The sequence below is a fragment of the Strix uralensis genome, chromosome 1 (genome assembly GCF_047716275.1).
Source record: "Strix uralensis isolate ZFMK-TIS-50842 chromosome 1, bStrUra1, whole genome shotgun sequence".
Taxonomy (NCBI): domain Eukaryota; kingdom Metazoa; phylum Chordata; class Aves; order Strigiformes; family Strigidae; genus Strix; species Strix uralensis.
This window is the reverse complement of record NC_133972.1, coordinates 47499101-47520137: the sequence shown is the minus strand read 5'-3', so window position 1 is coordinate 47520137 and position 21037 is coordinate 47499101. Positions and strand designations below refer to the sequence as shown.

The following is a 21037-nucleotide window of genomic DNA, read 5'->3' as shown; positions in this document are numbered from 1 at the left end:
GTTTTTCCACAACATCCTCAACCCACTTTGATGACTAAGCAAAGATCTGCTTATGTGAGCATCCAAGGACCGAAGATGGGGGAAAGTGAGCCAGGCAGCTGGCTGAGGACAGGATCCCATTTTATCCCCTGCCCCAAGGCCTTCCAACACCTTTGTGCAACTGAGCATACCAGCAGCTGCATTGTATCAAAAGAGGTTTCAGAAATGATAACAGAGCTCAACACTGTAAAAAAAATCCTTTATTGTGGTTAAAATATGTATATTTTCATAGAGTATCTGTAATATTGCATCCAAAGATTTATTTTTTGAAAAATCAACAATATTATCTTCATGAGATAAAACCATGACATATAATACAACTACCTGGTATAGTAAGATTTTCCTTCAGTTTCTTTCCTTACAAGTCACTGCTTACACAAACAATCACTGACCACTTTTTGCCTGTACTTGAGAAGCTTAGGCTTGTGAGCACATCTCACACCTTCCTGCCATTTTGGTCTCTCCTCCATCCCCTTGCCACCTGAGTTTCGGGTAGAGCAGTACAAGCAAGGATTCAGTAATCTTTGGCCCATACACTTTGAACATTAGAGTTCCTGTACACAAACCAAACAAATCTTACTCAACTATCTCTAAGGTATGAACATAGGTCTCTTAAGGATCAGATGTTAACAGAGGATAAAGTAATGCTGGGAGGAAGAGAGCTCTTCCTCAGCCAGCATCCATCCTATACCCATTCTGTGGGTGCTGGTGGCTTCTGGGGGTAGAAGCAGGGTGTGCGTTCATGCATGTGTGCATGTGGATCTGTGTGGATGTGTGTAGGTGCATGTAAACCTGAGTCCCAGTGGGCAGAATAGGGAAGAGGAGCAGATGCCGTTTAACACCAAAGGTTACTCTGGTTCTGCCCAGCCCTGGAGGAGGTTTGGAATGACAGAGGAGGGTCATGGAGCACTACTTATTTCTCTCATACCCTTCTTAGGAATGGAGGGTGAATAGACAAGGAGGAATATACTGAGCAAAAGAGAGGGCCTGCACCTGTGTGAAAGCATGCCTGGCCTGCAGAAACTCGATGACCTCATTTGGTTTGTATTTTAAGCTTGTTGTTGGGGTGGCTTTATTTTACTCAGGGCCTGGCCAAGTTTTGCACTTTTTCTCTCACTCTCCGGATAAAGGAGGCTCAGTACTTCTTTTTTATATGCCTTCATAATATTTTTTTTCTTCTTTTTGATATTACAGGTTAGTCTAATTATACAGCAGACTTGTTGATAATGTAATTTGACTGTTCTGAGTATTGGGGATTCCTCTCCCAGCCCTGTCGAATTCGTGTGAGAGGTTTATCTAGACAAGGAAATATCAGCACAAATTTGACAACCAGTACGATGCACGGAACAATGAGGGAGAGCATATAGGCATTTGGAAGATACCATCTGTACGATGATGGGCTCAGGAACCGGTTTCCGCCATAAACCAGAGTGTGTGCAGTGCACAGAATCAGAGTCAGATATCCTAGTTTGGACTATGGGAGAACAAAGGAAAGAAAGAAACAAGTGGAGGTTAAAACAGTAAATCAAACCAGAACAAATGCAATTTACAGTAAACTTTGTGGAATGTGCCAAGTTTGGGACTAACTGGGGACTGCTGAAATGAAACTATCTTATATAATATAAAGACTCTTATTGTTTTTTAATAAATATTCATTCAAATGTATCTAGGTGAAACACACTTGGTTTTTTTTCTCCATCAACAATCCTAATTTTTGCTAGCTCACACATACTGCCTAGTGGTTGTCATATTTGTGAAAATGCAGAGAAAATACTGAAATTTAGTGAAGAGATCCACGCTTTTATATGCCCTAGCGTTAATCCATCCAGAACTACCATACTGTGCAAGCTTTCGGCCTTGATAAAACATTCAGTGATAGTAATTTCCCCTTCCCTTGCCTCCCCTTCCCTGCCAGCCCAGCTACTGCAGAGGCACAGCAGCTTGCACCAAGCTTCCTCAGAATGGAGGGCTGAGATTATAGTGTTACTAGGGACAGCCTGTTTATAGGCACAGCAGTTTTTAGAATCTGCAGAAACTGCCAATTCTCTTTAGATGCTTGGCATCGAGATGATCTGAGTTATAAAGTCATTTTTCAGACCCATTTTAACAGAATTATCTTGTGAACCAACAAAATTAGCCCAATAAATGGCTAAAATATTTTGTGACTTAGCATAATTGTTGAATTTGATAATTCCACAATGTCAGCTTTCTGTTTGTCATTTAGGAGCTCACATCTTCCCAATTTTCTCTTGTTAATGCAGTAATCTCAGTTGTACCACAAGCATCCATCAGAGCAGTGTTTTTTTACAGGTGAGCTGTATAGCCATGTAGACTTTTTTTTCACTGTGTTATGGTGGATAGTGCACACATCACATTTGGAGATACTAATGGAGGAAAGCCCTAAGTCTCTAGTAAACCTGCCTGTGTTATAGTTTATAAGGGAAGAAGGTTTTTTAGAATAAGTCTTTTTCCTACCTGTACAAATCGAAATTCTCGCCAGTTAACGTTGTTGCTGACTGAAGGCAAGGAAGTTATTCCCAGAAGAACAAATAAAAAAAATCCTAAAATCCCCAAAGCCAAATAAGAGTCACTAAGCCAGACGTAAGTGTTGTTGAGTGGTTCTGTTTTATTGTTCAGTGCCTGATGAAAGAAGACCACGTATATCTTAGTGATAGCAGTTTTAGGATCAATATGCAGAAAAAATATCCTTTAAGGAGATAAATTGGAGATTTGCTTTGAATGCCTACTCAAAACGCAGAAGAGGCATTATATTATGTATAGTTTCCATGTACCTATGATTGTGGTGCGTGTTTTACACTGCAGGTCAGAAAGTCAAAATACGTGCCGTTCTTAAAGCTATATGGAGAAATAGGGAAATATGTTTCTTTAAATTACTTTTAATGTTTACATTTTCCCTGCTTATTTTATTAATATGTAAACTATCTAGGAAGAAGACTGAGGCCAGAAATCTCCTCAACTCAACATAATATGAACAAACTTTGGATATACCAGTGGTTAAAAGGAACACAGAAACTAGGAAAATAACCCTATTGTAGAAAACATTAGACTGTCCACATGAGTTTCTAAAACTCAAGATAGAGGGTAGTATTTGTAACAGGACCAGAAGAAAGGAAGACATAGAGCAGGGAACAAAACTTACCTGGGAGATGATTTGGCTGCTCATTCTCCATCTTACAAAGTAGCGAATTGGGATAACAAGAGTGTACAAAACGTGCAGAGAAGCAAATGCCAAGGCTACTAGTCCAAGTTGTTTCCTACACAACATCCATTTGTCCAGCCAGTCTGGGAAACGGCGGTATTTGGTACCTCTGTATAACTGAATAATTGCAGCAAGTACACCAGGAAGATAAACCAATGCAAGAAGAATGAGTGCCAATATAGGACAGATGCGATTTGGAATGCTAATTGCAATAAAAAATGAAAAGTCTTTGTTATCATAAACATAAGAGTAAATTACATCACGAATCAAACAGTAGAAGAAGAAGAATGCGGTTAGGCAAAGGGACAAAAGGATGGGAAACTTCCACATCGGAAAGAGCTGCAGAGGGTAATTTTCTATTTCCTGAGCAGCCAAGAGGGATCCCTGATCTAATGGGGTGAGACCCAGTGCACGAACAATGTCCATCACCCTTTGTTTAGCTTCCATGTCATCTCCACAGACAAAGACCTGCAGAAAAAACAAACAGAAGTTTTATTTAGACAGACTTTCTGACATTCTCTGCTGTCATCCTGTCTGGACATAGACAACGAGCACAAGCTTCCTAGGCTACTTGTTGGCTTCCCTGCTGGCCTTAATTTGTATAGGCAGAAAGTAGCCTATAGGTACTTTCTTGGCCAACAAGTCCAAGAACTAATATGAATCTTTTCATTGGGGAAGGAGATTGTTTCAAGTGGCAAAATTTTGTATCTGAAAAGAGCAATGTATAACACACTTAGTACAAGTCTTTGCCTAGAAGACTTGACATACTGTTCTGAAGACCTGCAAGCAGTTTGTAAGCACAAGATCTTATGGAAGCAAATAGGAGCAAAATTTTCAGTAGGAGCAAAATTTTAAATTGCTGCTACAGTGGTCTGTAAGTACTCCAGGGAACTGGGGACAGAGGTCTTTAAAACATGATTGCTGTATCACAAAAGCAAATACTATTACTTTCCAAGTCTAGTAAAATAGTGAAGAAACCATCTTTTTTGTGTGTGCAAGACAACACTCCTTTTGGAACTGGGAGAAAGGGGGCAATTTCTGATCTCGTTGATATGATGAAGGCTTGTAGAGCTTAGGCTTGGAAATCCTTGGGTCTTTAGTTTAGCCAAAACCGTTTATCTCGCAGCAGAAAGCAAAGCTAGCAACGGTTTGAATAGCTGGCTGAAACTATGTGTTGTACAAGAGCACTATCCCATAGAGCAGCAGAAAACAGGGTAATAATAAATGATTTGTCTTCAAATAAGCTGCTGTGCTGCTTCCTATGACCAGCTCTGTGCTCGCTGGCCTGTGGTTAAGGAGCTGGTTAAAATGGTTTGCATGCACTGTTGTATTAAACTTCTGTAGTGATAGATTCTGATTTAGAAAACTTAATCAATTTGTTCTCCTTCCATCTCACTTCTGTTGCCCACACTCATTCTATTTCCCCATCATATCCATTGCCTCCTTTTTTCTGCTCTCTTAATTTTAATCTTGCTTTGATATATTCCTCCTAACTCCTTTCTGTTTAACTTACATTCCTGGTGAACAACTGATGCAGCCCTCATTTCCTCCTGGTTTGCTGTCTCTCTCTAGCTCTGCTATCTTTCTTTGCTTGCTCCTCTAGTGTCTCTGAACACCCTACCAAGTTTGGTGGCAAGCTATCTATATACCTTGTCATACTGTATTACAAACCAATAGTAAATTTTAGCTCATATTTAATTTGAAATGGACAATTATAGTGAAAATTCCATCTCAGCCCTGACTGATTTGTATGTCCTGTGTGTGTTTTGTCTAGCTGTTAAGAAACCATACAATATATAACTCTATGACATAGGAAACCCCTGTTGCTCAGTCTTACCTGCCGGCTTGCATCCAATGTGCCGGACTGCAAGGCCCAGGCCGACACAGTGTTAAAGGCTTTCACAACCTTAGCACCAGGCACCAGCTGAGCAAGGTACTCTGCATTTGATTCAGGATACTGGTTTATTTTTAAGTTGTTGCTTACGTCCACCAAGACTTTTCCGTGGAGAATTTCTGCTAGTGATGTAAGGAAGTTGTAATGTTGCCTCTGGATTGCTATAATGATGATGGCAGCTTTCTGTGCTGCCTCTGCATGGCTCAACACCTCTGCATCCTTGGGAATCAGGCTGGATTTCTGTGTGCTTCGGCTTCCAAAAACGACAGGGTAGCCAGACTGAATCATTTTATGCCCCAGAGCTCTTCCAAAATCTCCAGTTCCAAATATGCATATTGTCTCTCTTTTGTTAGAAGTGTTAGGAGCCAAAGCCATTATGTTGGAAGAATTTTTATTCATCTGTTTAAAAAAAAAAAAAGTAATAGGAACAAACTAAGCAAAACATCAATCTTTTGAGAATGAAAGGTTAGCATCCACTCTGGCTATACAAATTAAATATCTGAGAGTTCTCTTGCCTCTTAATATGCTTTCTGCACACTCTTCTGAATACACACTCTCAGGAGACTTCTGTACAGTTTTCAAAAAACAGTTCTGGATATTCACCTCTGAATCTCTTATGGCACCCTCTTTTCCATCCATTTTATGGTTTTTAACATTCAGCTGAACTGTTGCAGTTTTTCTCTCTCAAAGGAAAATCAGGAGGAAAAGATACAGGAACACAGAGAGCAAAGGTTGCACACATTTCAGAGTAATTTCTGTTTGCTTATGCTGTAGAAAAATGTTGAAGAGGAGTATGTTTCTGATCAGATTAGAATCTGAAAGGTCTTTTGCAAAATACTTGAAGAAGAGATATCAGGCAGCTACAAACCTATCTGTTGCCCTCAGTATTTCCTTAATACGACTAGTCAGTGCCAGTTTGTTCTATTATTGTTCTTCAATTTCCTAAAGAATGTCCTGTGAAGCATTTGGACAGTAGAATTGTAATATTTCATGTTGAACATTTATTTTTGATATTTGTATGTTACTCATGATAAAATTCTCTTTGAGGTTTTTATCTATCCTCCTTTATCACTGTACCTGGAAGCTTCAAAGTCTTTAATGTATTATCCATACCATAGCAGTACGTACGCTCTGTACTTGCAGACTGAGACCCATGATACAAATACAGAATCAAAAGGGTCTGCTCCAAAGGTCTTGCAGTAGGTCCCCCAGCTGTTGTCCTCACTTTGCAAAAGGTGAACTCAGACCAGAAAACCTAAGGCCCAAAGGAAGACCTCCAACTTGGGAGACCCCTCTCTTGGACTGGCCAGCAATTTAGTACTTAGGGCAGCCTTTTAATTTGCAGGAGCCCTGATTCAAGTCTTTCACTGCATCACAGATATCTGTCTTAATTAAAGCTGTGGGAATAACTGATTTTCCAATTTGCAGGAAAGAAATGCATGAAATGGTTAGCTAGACCCAAAACAATTGCTTTGCTACTGCTGTTTATTAACCCTTTGCTTAAACAAAGCTCTGTATGTAGCTAGCTAGCCCTCAGCTGAGATCAGTGCCTGCTCAGCACTGTTCTTTTAATGAGCTGTGGACGCCCTGGGATTTAGAGAGCTGCCAAGGGAGTTTGCTTCTGGTCATTAGGGGAAGTCATCAACTCAGGCAGAGAAGGGCTGAAGGATCTGTGTGCTCACAGCCTGAGTGGCTTGTGCAGGTCCCATGGGAGGCTTTGCAGTGCAGCAGGGGTTAGCCCCAGCTCTCCTGAAGCTGCAGTCCCAGCTACCCAGCTGGACTCAGTGTACTTCATGAAGTAACACACTGAGCATGAAAATAGATCCTCCAAGGGACACATCTGAATGTTGCTTGCATATTTGTGTGCTCTGACACATGCATACAAATGCAAAGTCCTTTGACATATTTAAAAATCATTCTCTGAGGGCTTTATTAATGTCCCATGAGGCTCTAATGTGACTAAAGCTAAAAAATTCCTTTTTGGGGGTAGTCTATGTTTCAAAAAACAACAGAAGAGTTACATATATAATATTAATCAGTACCTAATAAGACTCGCCTTTCCTAATTTTTCCTTTTAACAAAGTAGGCTGCTATCTAAAATGAAAAATAAAACTTATTTGTAACACATGATTGTCCAGTTGAAATCTTGTATATTTGCCCTCAAGAAATCATTAAGTTATTGCTGTGAACTATGCAAATCATTCTCATCTCCAAAGTATGACTGGAAAAAAACCAAAACTCAAATGGATGTTATCAGGTAATATATTTGGGAGATCAGTTAAAGTTATGTTTTGTTTGAGTTTATGAAAATATTTAGTATAGAGATGGATCCACCAGCAAAAAATAAGTCTATGAAGTGCTTCCGTTGTTCACTAATACTGAACATCTCATTTGTTAGTGAACACTGAACTCATCTTGGCAGAAAAGAGAAAAAGAGGGAGATGAAAAGAAAAATTAATGTAAGGAACATTCTTTTTTTCAAAATACAGTTTCTTGGAGCACTATCTAAGATGTAAGGGGACTTGTACAAGGCAGTGAATATTATTCCATAGAAAGTTGAAGAGAGTTAAAGCTGCCTTTAATACTGGTGGTCTAATTTAGCTTAATACCATTTTTAAGAAGACGTCTGGGTTTTGGCTGGGATATTTGCTTGAATAAAGTAAGCAGAATTTACCTTTTCTTTTTAAGAATTACTTAATAGGGATGCCCATAGCTGTTACGATGGTACACATTATATATTAGAAATAAACTGGTCACCAATGATTTTTTTAACAGTGTAAGTGTATTGTAAAACTGATATTAATTTAATAGTGCATCTGGTACTTCTGAACATCACATGTAAGAAAAAGCAAGTTTGCTTTTAAATCCCAGGCTTTTTGGACCATGCCCCCTTCTAACAGACAGAAATTAAATTAATTTTCTCCATTGAATTCTTTTTTCTCTTCCTTCCAACATGTCTTTGAGCCAGCTGGCTGTTGTTGAACTAAAAGAAGGTTGTGGGCTTTGCAGTGAACTTCTGGAGGTTAATTCAGGTTGTAGGTTCTGAGCACATAGATGGTGCGTAGTTAAATTCTGGCTTTGCTGTGTATATTTGAATAAAATGCAGCTTCTGATGGCAACTGGGTAGGTGTAAAGTCAAAACAAGGAAAATGGTTTCCCAGAGTCCATGGCAGTGATAGCTGCAATGTGAGAAGATAGTAATTTTATATAGGGCAAGGTATTTTATTGTCATACATCAGTGTGAAAGATGGGAAGCAGAAGTACATCACAAGGGACACAAGGCCAGTCTGGTGCCTGGTCAAAGGCTGACACTGGCATCTCAGTAAGCAGCAGACGGCGGTGCCCATGGGTTATGCCACGGGTCTGCTCTGTCCCCATGGGTTATGCTGAGCGCTCTCAAAATGCCAGAGGAAAGAGGAAATACCAGCAAAGAAACATGTAGTAATCATTATCTGTTCTTTTATATATGTAGCCATATAGTATCTGAAAAAAAGATATAGACCTTTGTATCCATACTTAGTATTTTTGCTTATATCCACCCCCCTAACAGAGCACTAGTGAAGCCTTTTGTTATTTGAAAGATAATCGATGTAAGCTTCTGCAATGATTAACTGTGTTCTTTCTCTTCTGCATTGTTACTATAGTCTTATACACTGAATTATCCTATTTTAAGGAAAATGGTGGTAATCTCTGAGGTTACTTGGTCAGTAATGATACAAGGAGGCACTGGAAGAAAAAAAGACGCTAACTAGAAAACTGTTGTTTCTGCTGAGTGAATAAACACTAGGGAACTGAATGAAGGTACAATATTTAGTTCAGCAGTTATAGGTAAACATATGGTTATGTAGGAATGTGAATGAAGACAAGCACATTGATTTGCACATGGGGAAAAAGGAGGGATTTCCTAGAAGAAGCAATGCCACAGATGAAGTACAGTGTCAAAAGCGGAAAGGCAGAGATGGGTCTGAGACATAGACTGGGATGGATAATGGAAAGATCAGAAAGATGTAGCATGAAATGGCAGATGGGAGAGCAGTGGAATGGTTCAAAAGGTAGAAAAACAGGATGAAAGGGGCAGGAAAGAGTAATTTTACTATTTGCATTTAAAAAAGAAGAAAAACAACTCTGGTAGTGATCTCAGGAGATTATCTAGTCCATCTCCCTCCCTAAAACAGGATGAACTATGTTTAAACCAAGTCTGACAGATGATTGTCCAACCTGTTTGTAAAACCTTCCTGTGTTGTGGATCTTGAAGTCTTCCTCACTTGCTACTTTTTCAGCCATACTATTAGGCAGTTTTTCCTATCTGTAATCTATATCACCTCCTCCACAATAGACACAGGTGGCAATTTATCCCCCTTCTCTTTGCAGCAGCCTTTGTTGGACATGAAAGCTGTTACCATTTCACCCTTTTCTTCTCTAGATAAAACAATGCCAGATCTTTCCCTCATGCTTCTGAGAGTGGTGATCTTTCTCATGGCTTTCTTCTGATCTTTCTAGGCTAAACTGCTCCAACTGTTAATTAAAAGTATGGTGCTAAAACTGAATCCGGTACTCTTGCTGAGATCTTACCAGATAGAAAAGGATTGCTTCACTTGCCTCATAGACAACACATCATCCTGCTGTCGCATTTGTCTTATTCACAACACAGCTGATTCATAGTTTCATAAAGGCTATAACAAGCAGTGTGTGGCAACAGGAACCAAGATGTGGAGTGAAACAGCTGGTGCTGATCACATGATGTTCACACTATCCATGTGTCAGAGATTTCCATCTTGGACTAACTTTGGTCTAGTACCGCAGCCTGAGTGCACCTAAAGCTTGTCTTCTGGCTCAGCTTTCGTGGAAAGGAACCTAGTTTCATATGTTCCAAGAGCCCTCTGTGGTGTAAAGCAAAGCTTGAAAAGTGGAGACGTGCTTCTACATCTGATCAGAACTGAAATACTAATGTAAATGCATCCTGTTACACCCAGTCCTTTAATTGGACTGCTCCCACACCACTTGCTCCATCCTTGATTTCTGTAGTTTTTTCTGACTCAGAGCTGTAATCATGCACTTGTCCCTGTTGCATTGCACCACATTTTTTCAAACTGTAGCTTCAATTTTTCAAGATCATTTTGATTTCTAAGCCTGTCCTCTAACATGCTTGCAGCCCTTTTCAACTTTGTCAGATTGTCAGCTTTAATAAGCATAGTGTCTATTCCAGCATCTACACCATTTAATGAAATTCTGGAACAGGACTTTTGCCCCCTGTACATCTGCAGTAAATGTAGTCTTCCATTTTGACAATGACTAACTGAGAGACTGAAGATGTTTCTTTTGCCACTTCTGCAGGACCTTACCTTATATTAATTTAATCTAGGCTGCATTTTCCTAGTATGCTTTTGAAAATCTTCTCTAACATTTACCATACTAAAACTTCATTCTTATCAAGTTGTATAGCCTCTGTGATTCACAAGGCCTGTTATCCTGTTATAAGAGGAAATGAGGTTGGTTTGGAATGGTTTGTTCTTGATTAATCCATGTGCCTATAATCCATTTCTTTCTTATCTTCTATTTGCTTCCTCTATTTGTTTGAGAATTGTACTTAAATGGATTAGGCCATAATTCTGCACCTCCTCTTTCTTCTTACTTTTAAAGATAGCTGTTATTCTTGCCTTTCCAGTCTTTCAAAACTCTACCTCCTCCACACAGTTCTTAAAGATAGTTATTAATGGCCGTGGAAATGCTTCAGTTATCCCCTGAACAATGTGAGGTGAATTCCATCAGCCTCGCTGATCTCAGGTCATTTAACTCACCTGAGCATGGCCTAATCTCTTTCTTCTGTCACCTAGCCAGAATTTTTGACTATTTGCTACTGATGTAAACCCTTTTATCACAGTTGATGCTTTTAGTGAAGAAAGAGCAAAATAGGCATTACAGAGTTGGCTTTCTAGGATTCATTAATCAATAGTTTTCTCTCAGTTGAGTGGTGGATCAATTCTCTCCTTGATTTTCTGTTAACAGTTTATGTTTTTACAGGAATCTTCTTGTTATTCTAGATGTATCTTACTAATTACATTACTTTTTGTGCTGTGGCTTTTCAAATTTTATCAACATGTTAGTACTATTCTTCTGTGCTTGTCCATAGATTTTGATTTACCTATGCTATTTGAGTTTGAAGTTTCTGAAGAATTCACAGCTCCAGCCACATGGCTGTCTCACTGCAGACCTTTCTCTGCATTGCAATCTTTGTGTCTCTGCTTTTAACATAGTTTCTTTAAGCAGCTGCCAAATCTTCTGACTTCATTTTCCTCTCAAATTGTACTTCTCATGGAACATCACCTTCCCACCCTCAGAATCTAGTATACTCTGCTTATTATTTTGTTAGGTGGACAAGTCTGTTTTTGAGCACTTGATCTCATCTGGTGGCCTGTGGTGGCTCCCAGCTGTGACAAAACCTCTGTATTTTCCCCTCTATCATTTTCCAAAATCTTCTACTCGGTCTGTGTTCTTTTATCTTTTGATTCAGGGCAAAAGTTTGGAAGATGAAGCAGGATATAAGAACTATGAGAAGGTAAATGGCCAAAGCATTGCCAGGAGTGATCCATAGCCATGTAAAAGAAAGGTTTATAAGTAGAGTAACAAGAGAGTTAATGGCCAGGACAGCTGTGATTCAGGTAGGCTATGGTGTTGTCTACTGTAGGAACTGGTCTCAAGATTTACAACACTGATCCATTTATCATCTCTTTTTTTCATTTTAAGCTCATTGTAAAAATCATAATCCCAAAGGTGGTCATAAAGATTATATGTGGAACAAATAACTTTAAAAAGTGAAGTATCAAAGGCCCTCTTTCTATGTAAACTAAGTATTTTGACTGCTGCTTCCTTGTAAATAATAGTAGGGACTCCCTTACACTATGCAAATAATAAACAGTGCTAGGCATGAGAATGGCCTCTGGAGCAGCTTGCTGTTCTAGCACAACATTCTGGAGGCGAATAAAGGTCCTGATGTAATATATCTGGCTGATTATATAACAGGCTGGGAGTAGATTTATCTGTGTGAATTCATACATGTTTATACACGAGTCATGACAACAGTATTGACTGCATATTCCAGTGTTCATGTACTAGAATATGAACAGTCTGTTTTCTAGGTTCACCTTTCTAGAAGAAGATTTTTTGTCCAGATTTCAAAAGGGTTATTTTTCTATAATGATGGGGAGACACTTGGGTTGACACTTTCAAGCTTATGAAGTTTAGTCCATTGCACAGCTGAACTCTAATAGTATCCTGCTGCATGAAGAAGTTAATTCTTCCCTCAGGTTCACTAATCTTTGGTGTTTAACTCTGTTTGTACAGTAGTGAAACCAGGACATCTGGGATAAGCGGTTTGGGTTCAGACTATGCCCTCCTGTAGACCTCATTTTAAGCGGCTGACATGGTTTCTTACATCTCACCTTAACTCCTCTACTCTTTTAACACAGAGGATTTGTCTGTTTCTGTTTCCCTTTTTTCCAAATCTCTTGTCATTACATCAAGGATCAGTTGAACTTTCTCACACAGCATCCACATATATGTCTTCAAGTCTCTGCCTAAGTTCTTTTTCAGGCAAAGCTCTGTATCTCTCTGGTCAGGAAATACCTGAAAACATGCAGTTCCTTACATGGATTCAAGAGTTTTTTACATTGTTTGAACCACACAGGCGGGACTGAGCACATTGCAACTCATTTCACCAACAGAGATTCAGAGTGTGTCTCTTCCCAAACAGTTTGAAACCAGATTCTCAGCACCACTGTGGAGAGAAAGCCCAGCATGCCATCAGACTTGACATGATTACATGTCTTAATCCAGCTGGGCAACTGTGAGTTGATCTTGAATTGGCATTTATGGCCAAACTGGTGAAAATAAACCCTTTGTAGGTGTCCCGTGTCATGCAGACCTTCCTCATACCTCTTTGAACAGACTAAACAGGTTCAATCAGGTTTGCTTCCCCAATGCCTCTGTGTACGTCTGATCCTTTCCTACCTGATAAAACTACATCCTTCTCAATCATGGGTGGGCTGCACTCTTGGTAACCACTTGGCTTTGACACCATGCTAATGACATGTACATTGCTGGAGGTAATGAAGAACAGTGCCTACAGCCAAGAATGTTGAAGGCAGTGGAAGTGGCCTTTTGTTTTTGTTTTTTTAAAGCAAGTCTCTTATTTCATTGTTTCCTTCAAATCCCTGTATACCTGTGGATGGGCATGGTGAACTTCAACCAAATAAGTAAATGAATACATATTTTTGTTGGAATTACACTTTTTTTCACTGGTAATTTTTAGTTTCCCATGCTGTCAAGTTCTCCAAAGTAAGTTAAACAGTTTCTTTCAGGAATAGAGTTAATTCTCGTTATTGTCTTAGCTGTTTATTGCATGTACTGGCAAGTAGAAGTCATCCCCAACTGTTCTGGTTTTGGTTTTTTTTAAATGAGAATCCCGCTTTGTCTTGTCATCTATGATCAAAAGGTGTATATTAGACAAAAGTGCCCTAATACACTAAAATTACATATAGTAGCCCAGTAACTACAGTAGAAAAAGAGAGTGATTAAGACTTTATTTCATGGAAGTATTTCTATGAAGTATTTCACACATGCATAATATGCAGTAATTCTGGTGTATCTTGGAAAACAGATGAAACACAACTTAAAAAGTCTCCTCAGAAAGACATGTACTCTACTCTGAGGCAATCTCATTTACTTAAAATTTCATTTTACCATTCCCACGGAGAGAGAATGAATGCACTCTATAACTAATGCTGTTTCTCATAAGCTGACAGTTGTAGAACCAAATCTGCCCTAAATTATAAACTGCATTTTCTGTTGCGTGATTCACCTAAAACTGAGAGGCATGTGGCTAAACTACTCTCCCATGATTAATTCAGTACTTAAACACATAAAGAAAATAGCAGAATAGCTCCTAACAAACGTATTACAACAAATTATTCATGAATTTTCTTCCAAGCAGATGAATATCTACTGTTCTTCTCAGCAGAAAATCCTGGGCTCCAAGTTTTGACAAAGCTGATAAAAAATAATTGTTTGAGACAATAAATCCTCCTACAGAGGACATTGCATTTCCCACATCTTCACTTTTTATCAGGAGAACACTAAAGCTGCCTGGAGGCTCTTCAAACAGATGAAGTATAGACCTAAATAGATGTGCTTAATGTTGTCTAAATCATAGCAAAGTACTGAGAGGGCTGGAAATCTCACCACCTCCAGCTGCTCCCATAAACACGTAAGACCCAGCTATGACTTGAGTAATTTCCTCAGTCTTTTCAGGGCTGTTGTACTGTTCTGAGGTGTGTAGGTATTAAGCTTTAATCCAGCCTAGTCAACTGCATGGAGAATGAAAATATTTCATAAAACACCTGAAGGTGAGCAAGGGTGAGAAGGAGAGACAGACCTGTCTACAGTGCAGGGGGCACTGGATTTATTCCAGTTGGCCCAGGAGATGTCCTGAGACCTTGAAAGACATGTTTTCAGATCCACTGCGCATGGAAAAGCACCTCCTGGGCTCCTGCTGAGTCCTTCCCTCACTGTGAAGCTATTCTTCTGAGCATCTTTTATCTGCCATTTAGAGACATTAACAAATAGCTTTGTCTCATAGAGAAATAACACTAGAAATAATGAAGCCTGGCTTCCTAGGGGTTTGTGTTTCTTGGCTGATTACAAGCGCTGATTGAAGCTGCTTCCAATCACAGGAGTTGACTCCCATAACATTTATTCTCATGGATTTTTAGGTCTTTTAAATGTATATAGTCACAGTATAGTCTTTCATTTTTTCAGGACTCTTCTGTGGGGTCTTCAGCTGCCCTTTTTCATGCAACATAAGAAAAACAGAGCACTCTCTCCTCCTGGTATATTTGTTTGAAATCATGACTAAAAAAAATGATTGAAGAACACACATATACATACACTCACATGCCTCTGCTTGATTAGAGAAATCTCACTTGTTACAGAAATCAGGCTAAATAATGGACACCCTAAAAAATTCATGATGTACACACACCCACATGCATGTCTGTACCACCAAAAGAGAAGGAAACAATTGAGAAATGGCTCTTCAGTTGTGACCCTATGTTGTTGTGGTCTGTCAAAAGCCACAGAGGATGAGACAGGGAATATTATCTGGGATGCTTTTGTTGACAGCCCATCAGTAGGATACACTGAGACTGGAATTATCTGGCATTACACCAGTAACCAACCAAAACCAGGCCTTCAGATCCTTAAAAATGAAAGAGTTCAAGCCACATATTTATTATGAGCTCTAGGAGTGCGTGATAAGCCTGACTCTCTTCCCATTTACGCTAATGGAATTGTTGATTTTCTGTTAGCTCGCTTTTGGACAAGGCTGGCACAAGTGGGAAGAAAATGAAGCTGAGTTGCTTCATAACACCTGTGATAAAATCAAAGGTGAGGTGACTGCTGCAACCCAGGGGCTATACTCTTCACTGTCTTATGCTCCTAGAAATCCAAGGATCAAGAAGGAGAGTATGATGAAAGAGTTAAGAAAAAGGAGCATGAATATGAAGTTTTCTTGCAAAAACAAATATATGTGGATTTTCAACATGTCTGGAATGGGGCCAAGCAGATTTTACAGAAAGGTAATGAAATGAATCTGTGTTCTTGCTTATACAAGCCTTAAAACAATAAAATGTGTTTAAAGACACATGATTTAACAATGGATAACTTTATCAGCTCACTTATTTACTTAATATGAAGTACATTAAATGTATTTACTTGATCCTTTTGTTTTCCCTTCTTTCTTTTACATGGATTTGAACATTTTCCTTTCCTACCTGACTGCAGTCAAGTGGCATCTGCAGAGACATGCTTACCTTCAGGACAAAATGAACACTGATATTTTCATAAATAAAGAAATTATGTTCCTCACAAAAAAAAAAAATCATTTTAAATGCTGTTGCATTTTTCAGCAAGGAAAAATTCTTATCGGGCAATCTTTAAAAAACTAGTTCTTTCTTGAGATGGAAGAAATTCCCCTTCTTACTGAGCCAATGATTTAGGGACTCTTTAAGCAACAACCTTAAGACACGGGCTTTGAAAATTAACTGCTGAGAAGGCTGAATTTAAAAATGTGCTTTTTTTAAAAAAAAAACCCAACAAACCAGAGATGAGATTAGTAAAAAAATTTGCAGAACTGTTTAGGTGGTATCCTAAACTGAGAAATTGAAAGATCTAGTTTCTTATTTGTTTTTTGGCCAAAGCTCCCTTCTTTGAGTTCAGCTCAGGTTTTGCAGATGCCTGAGCTGCTGCTGGCAATTCCCTAGCCTGGCAAGTGGGAACGGGTGTGCGCAGCAGTGGGTCATTACCTTGGCTTCTAGCCCAGGCTTTGGTACAAATGAAACTTCTCTGCCAGGGTACTGCCTGTGAGCTACTGCTCTTGGATCACAGTATTGCCATCGAATTGCTTGCAGTGGAGCACAGGGCAGCCAGAGCTATCCTGTGCCACGGTCCACTACACAGCGGCATGGGGAACTGTGCACAAGGTCTCACAAATCTCTGCTGTCTGAGCCCTCTTAGGCAGAGGCTGCCACCTTCAGAGAGAAGTCACCCTGGTTTCTGTCTTCTACTTGCTCCTGGGTCTCAGTCAAGGCCACTGAGTATCTCTTGTTCCTATTGCTGTGAAATATGTGGGGTCAAGACAGAAGTTACACTCTTGGTTCTGCATGTCAAGACCATGCAATAAGCAAGAAAGGAGGGCGCCAGGCCCTATCTATGCAATTGGAGTAAAGGAAAAAGTGGATATTTGGGACATGATATGGAGCAGAGACAAATGAAAAGCTTATGTGTTCTTACTAAGCTGAAGAGCAAAGGAGAGGATGCCAGGAGGTGTGAAACAAAGTGTCATGCTGCTTTTGTAATTGCCTAATTGGACAAAATAATTCCCTCCTGCAGGGTGACCCTCTCTTGCGGCTCCAGCAAGGAAATGCAATACAAAATGAGGAACTGGGTTTTCTGAATAAACCCATTGTCTTTATTGCATTACCATTTTATGCTATTACAATTATTGCATAATTGCCCACTTGTTGTGAGTGCTCATGTCTTTTTACATATTTCCTGCTCTCACAGTCCTTGTAGCATGGGACCACCCCAGAGAAATCCTTTGTCAAACATTCCTGTGCTCTAATGATGCCAGAACGTGTTTTGCTCTTTGGCAATCAACCTCTCCTCTAAATTTCTTTGCACTTAATGCTTGTTTATCTAGAGGCCTACAGAAACTTGCTCACATAGTTGGTATCACTAATGGATTGGTGACAGGCAGCAGTAAAACACTTTGATCCCAGTCCTCAGGTGCTGTAACTTGTCTGAGGTGGATGGCTGATCCGCTTCCACCATTGATCATGCAGTTTGTAGCAGATTATTATAATTAAGCACCTTTGAAGTGCCAAGTTATATGAAGCTCTGGTGCAGTTCAGGTTGTAGAATTCAAGCGAAATTTATTAATATTCTAATTTTTATGGGATATCATGCTGTTTATGAAAATGGTTTTTCTGCACATTCAGATTTGTCCTGGTGAGGCTGCTCCACTTGGGAAAAGCACATGGAGAGAAATCATCCAGAGCTGAGAACCTGTCCTCACTCCTGATTTAATCTTAACCTCATGTTTTCCTAAACAAGTCATGGGATCTGCATCTCCCAGTGGAGGTTTAGACCTAGCCTTGTTGCTGAACCAGGGTGATCTGCAGCACTTTGCCAGCGTGACACACAAAGCAGCTCAGCTGAGCATGGGAAGAGCGGTCTTGAGCTGGGTATCCTGAACCTGTGCCTCCAGCACACTGCCACCACCAAAGTTAGAGCATTCCTCCAGTAATCCCACCAGGAGAGGGTTACCTCAGCAGTTTAATAAAGTAAAAAAATGCTTGAAGCCACCTTTGCAATTGTGTCTCCAGGGCAGTACTCAGTAGTCACTGTGAGGTTGGGAGGCAGCTTGGTCTGTCCTCTATTCAATGCTTTTGCTGGCAGCTATTCCCGCTCCTCCTCTGTTTCCAAGAAGCACCGATATAACCAGTGCTTACCCGAGCTGCCACCCACTGCCTGCCACAGCCCTGCTGGAGCACCCTGCCCAAACCGTAGAGCAGAGAGGAGGGAGCTGTTGTCAGCAGCCCAGAAAATGCTCCATGAGAGGACACTTGAGAGTGCACCCATTTCTCACAGCCCTGTCTACAACATCAAGTAAGTAAATTTACTGACTACATCATTGGCCATGTTCTTGCTAAGGGCAATGCATGTTGGAGAAACTTTGAAAAAAGTATGTCAGTCTAAACAGAGATGTCAAAAGAGGAAAAAACATCCCAAGTGTTTGTTTTAGAGCATTCAGGGACAACCTCCCCCCCACATTTAAACTACAATAAGTATCTGTAAAGGTGACATTCAAATACCTGCCCCTACCTTTTTTTCCTAAAAAACAGATTTCAAAAAACCAAAGTCAATATATGTTAAAATCTAAATAGAATAAAAGTTAAGTCAAAATGCCAACATCTCTAAAATGTCCCTCAGAAAATATGTTTAAAATCTTGCCGTTCCACTCTGCTAACACTAAGAACAGAACGGGAGAAATGGTTGGCTCAAATCTTGAAGTTACCAACTAAATAGGTTTTAATAAAAATAGACTGGAAAGCAGTCAGGGAGGCCATAAAATATGCAGATTTTAACTACTCTTTCCAAAAGCCTCAGTTGCAGTCTGTGTTTCTGAGGGACTGGGTTTGTAGGGAGGAGAAGGTGATTCTCAGCATTCCAGTGCCCACGCTAGGCACATTGCTGGGGTTTTTACTTTGGAATAGCTCTGGTCTGATCCTGTGAGCTTAATTACCATTAGCAGTGGGACTGTTTTGCTTCACCCAAGAGCAGCTGAAACTGCATGTCCCCAGCCTGCTCTGCGATGTGAAACACGTCATGGTACGTGGTGAAGGGCAGCAGAATCAGTTCCCAGGTGAGCTCCTGCTCTGAAATAAAACACTAATGTAGGCAACATGCTTTGTTAATAATTTCTCAACATGAACTAGACCCCTTATCTGGTTATTGTTTCTGCCTGTAACTAAATGAAGTAATTTAAAAACAAAATTGGACAAATATGAAAAGTGCTTAATATATTTGTATAAGAAAATTCCAGTATGGAGGAAGATAGTACAGGGGTGCTTGATTTCTCAGTGACTATTGGAATATTTTGGTATGTAGTTACAGTACTACTTCATGCTAGACTAAGTAATTGCTATTAACAGTATAGGAGCTTCAGGAAGGCCACATCTAAAAAAGCATTTACATCTTCTACTACTTGCATAATTTTATAAAGTCTCAACAGTCTTGAAAAAATTGGTCTATAGTCTGAGTGACAGTTTGTGTTGCAGATTTAGAGGGGATATGAAATTTTCCCATATCAAAGCTGAAGAACAGTTCTGACAGCTGCAAAGGTCTCTGAATTAATAATGTGAAGCTGGTGTAAGACAATATTTAAGAAAAACCCATTTCTTTCTGCAGCATTGAAACCCCTTGCTTATAAAATATTAAACAGGATTAAAATTGGTATGCTGCTTGAGTGGGAAAACATGAAATCCACATATGAATCCAGAAGTGAAAAGAATCATTAGTTCCAACTGTTATTAGTGACAACTTATGATTTGGGGTAAATGAAACACCCTCGAAGTACCTGCCCTTGCTACTAAAATTCAAACCAGAATTTTGGCTCCGGCTTAGGAAAGAAAATGGGCTTTCTAGCTTCCTCATTTAAAATCCACTGACCAATCCTTATTTGCAGAAGCTTTCTCCACTTCTTTAACTATAGCAAACACCTCTGAAAGATTAAATAAACTTGTTATCTGCTATGTAAGCTCTCTGAATACCAATGGACTAATCCAAAGTTCTGGTTTGTCCTAACTTTACAAATACAAATCCCTCCCTATGTCTCAGGGTTTCCTTACATCCTTACATCATTGGTGACTAGTGGGTTGTATAATGTCAATACAAAACCAGGAGACATGCTCTGGCTTTGTATTTTTTGTCTATCAGGGAGAAAAGCTGGGATAAAATTTTATCAGGAGACTTAAAAATTTAAGTTCAAGCCCACCTCAGGTTGATAGATTAGCCATTCTGTCCCCCATTCCCACCTGCAGAAGTGAGAGAAACCTGTGGCTTGTCTGTGTAAAACTCACCGGTGCACTCAACCTTCTGTGGTCCCCCTAGGCAAGCCAGTACTTTCCCAGCCGGTGAGATGCTGTTTGTGGTGGAGCAAGAGGGGCCTCAGGAGCTGCAGAGAGGTCCTGTTGCTCAGACCAGAGTGCAGAAACCCTGACGGCCTCATTGGCATTTATCTAGTGGAAGCCAGGGTGAGTGCACAGGGCAGGGCGAGGCGAGGGGATGTTGCAAGCCTTGTCTGTCAGTGCAGGGTGAAAGAACTTCCCGTCAAAGTCTTAGGGAAAGTCCCAGCCCTTGTATTTACAGCTGAGGTGAAGCTGTGGTTGCTTTTGTCATGCTGGCACTGACTTGCCCCTTGGCTATCGGCCAGAGTTAAGGTTTGGCTGCATTCCCCGACTCTTGGAAGACTAACCTGAGAATTGCAGAAGGCAAGAAATGTTGTAGAAGCACAACAGCAACTATTTGCCTGGAAGGTGAGCTGCTTTTTTTGTGTCACATCTCTCCTGTCCATTCCAGCTGCGGGTAGGGACAGTAAGAATGTCACATCGGGATGAAAGGAATTTGACATGGGGATGGTTGAAAGTACCTGATCTCTGAGATTCTCTAGATATTCTTGACAGCTACAGTGATCCTGTGAAGCCAAAGCCTGTGATGGATACGTGTTGAGACATGGGTCTTTAAGGGGTAAGCCTTTGGGAGGATGCAAA

At 40.0% G+C, this 21037-nt stretch overlaps 1 protein-coding gene across 1 annotated transcript; it reads right to left on the bottom strand.

The window, feature by feature from the left end:
- Window positions 1–219: 219 nt before the first annotated feature.
- Window positions 220–20495, bottom strand: STEAP4 (STEAP4 metalloreductase). The gene is made up of 5 exons (XM_074864886.1): window positions 20348–20495; window positions 5097–5552; window positions 3200–3727; window positions 2515–2679; window positions 220–1513 (listed from the first exon to the last, which is right to left on the bottom strand). Exons 2-5 carry the CDS (start codon window positions 5550–5552, stop codon window positions 1244–1246), a joined length of 1419 nt encoding a protein of 472 aa, XP_074720987.1. The 5' UTR covers window positions 20348–20495; the 3' UTR covers window positions 220–1243.
- Between the last annotated feature and the right edge of the window lie 542 nt (window positions 20496–21037).

What these genes read in the sequence shown, in the direction of transcription:
- STEAP4 (XM_074864886.1), bottom strand. Translation starts at nt 5,552, where the DNA reads ATGAATAAAAATTCTTCCAACATAATGGCTTTGGCTCCTAACACTTCT. An exon ending in CATTGGATGCAAGCCGGCAG is followed by an intron (nt 3,728 to 5,096) that starts GTAAGACTGAGC and finishes TTTTTTCTGCAG; the next exon opens with GTCTTTGTCTGTGGAGATGA. An exon ending in GCAGCCAAATCATCTCCCAG is followed by an intron (nt 2,680 to 3,199) that starts GTAAGTTTTGTT and finishes TTCTTTCATCAG; the next exon opens with GCACTGAACAATAAAACAGA.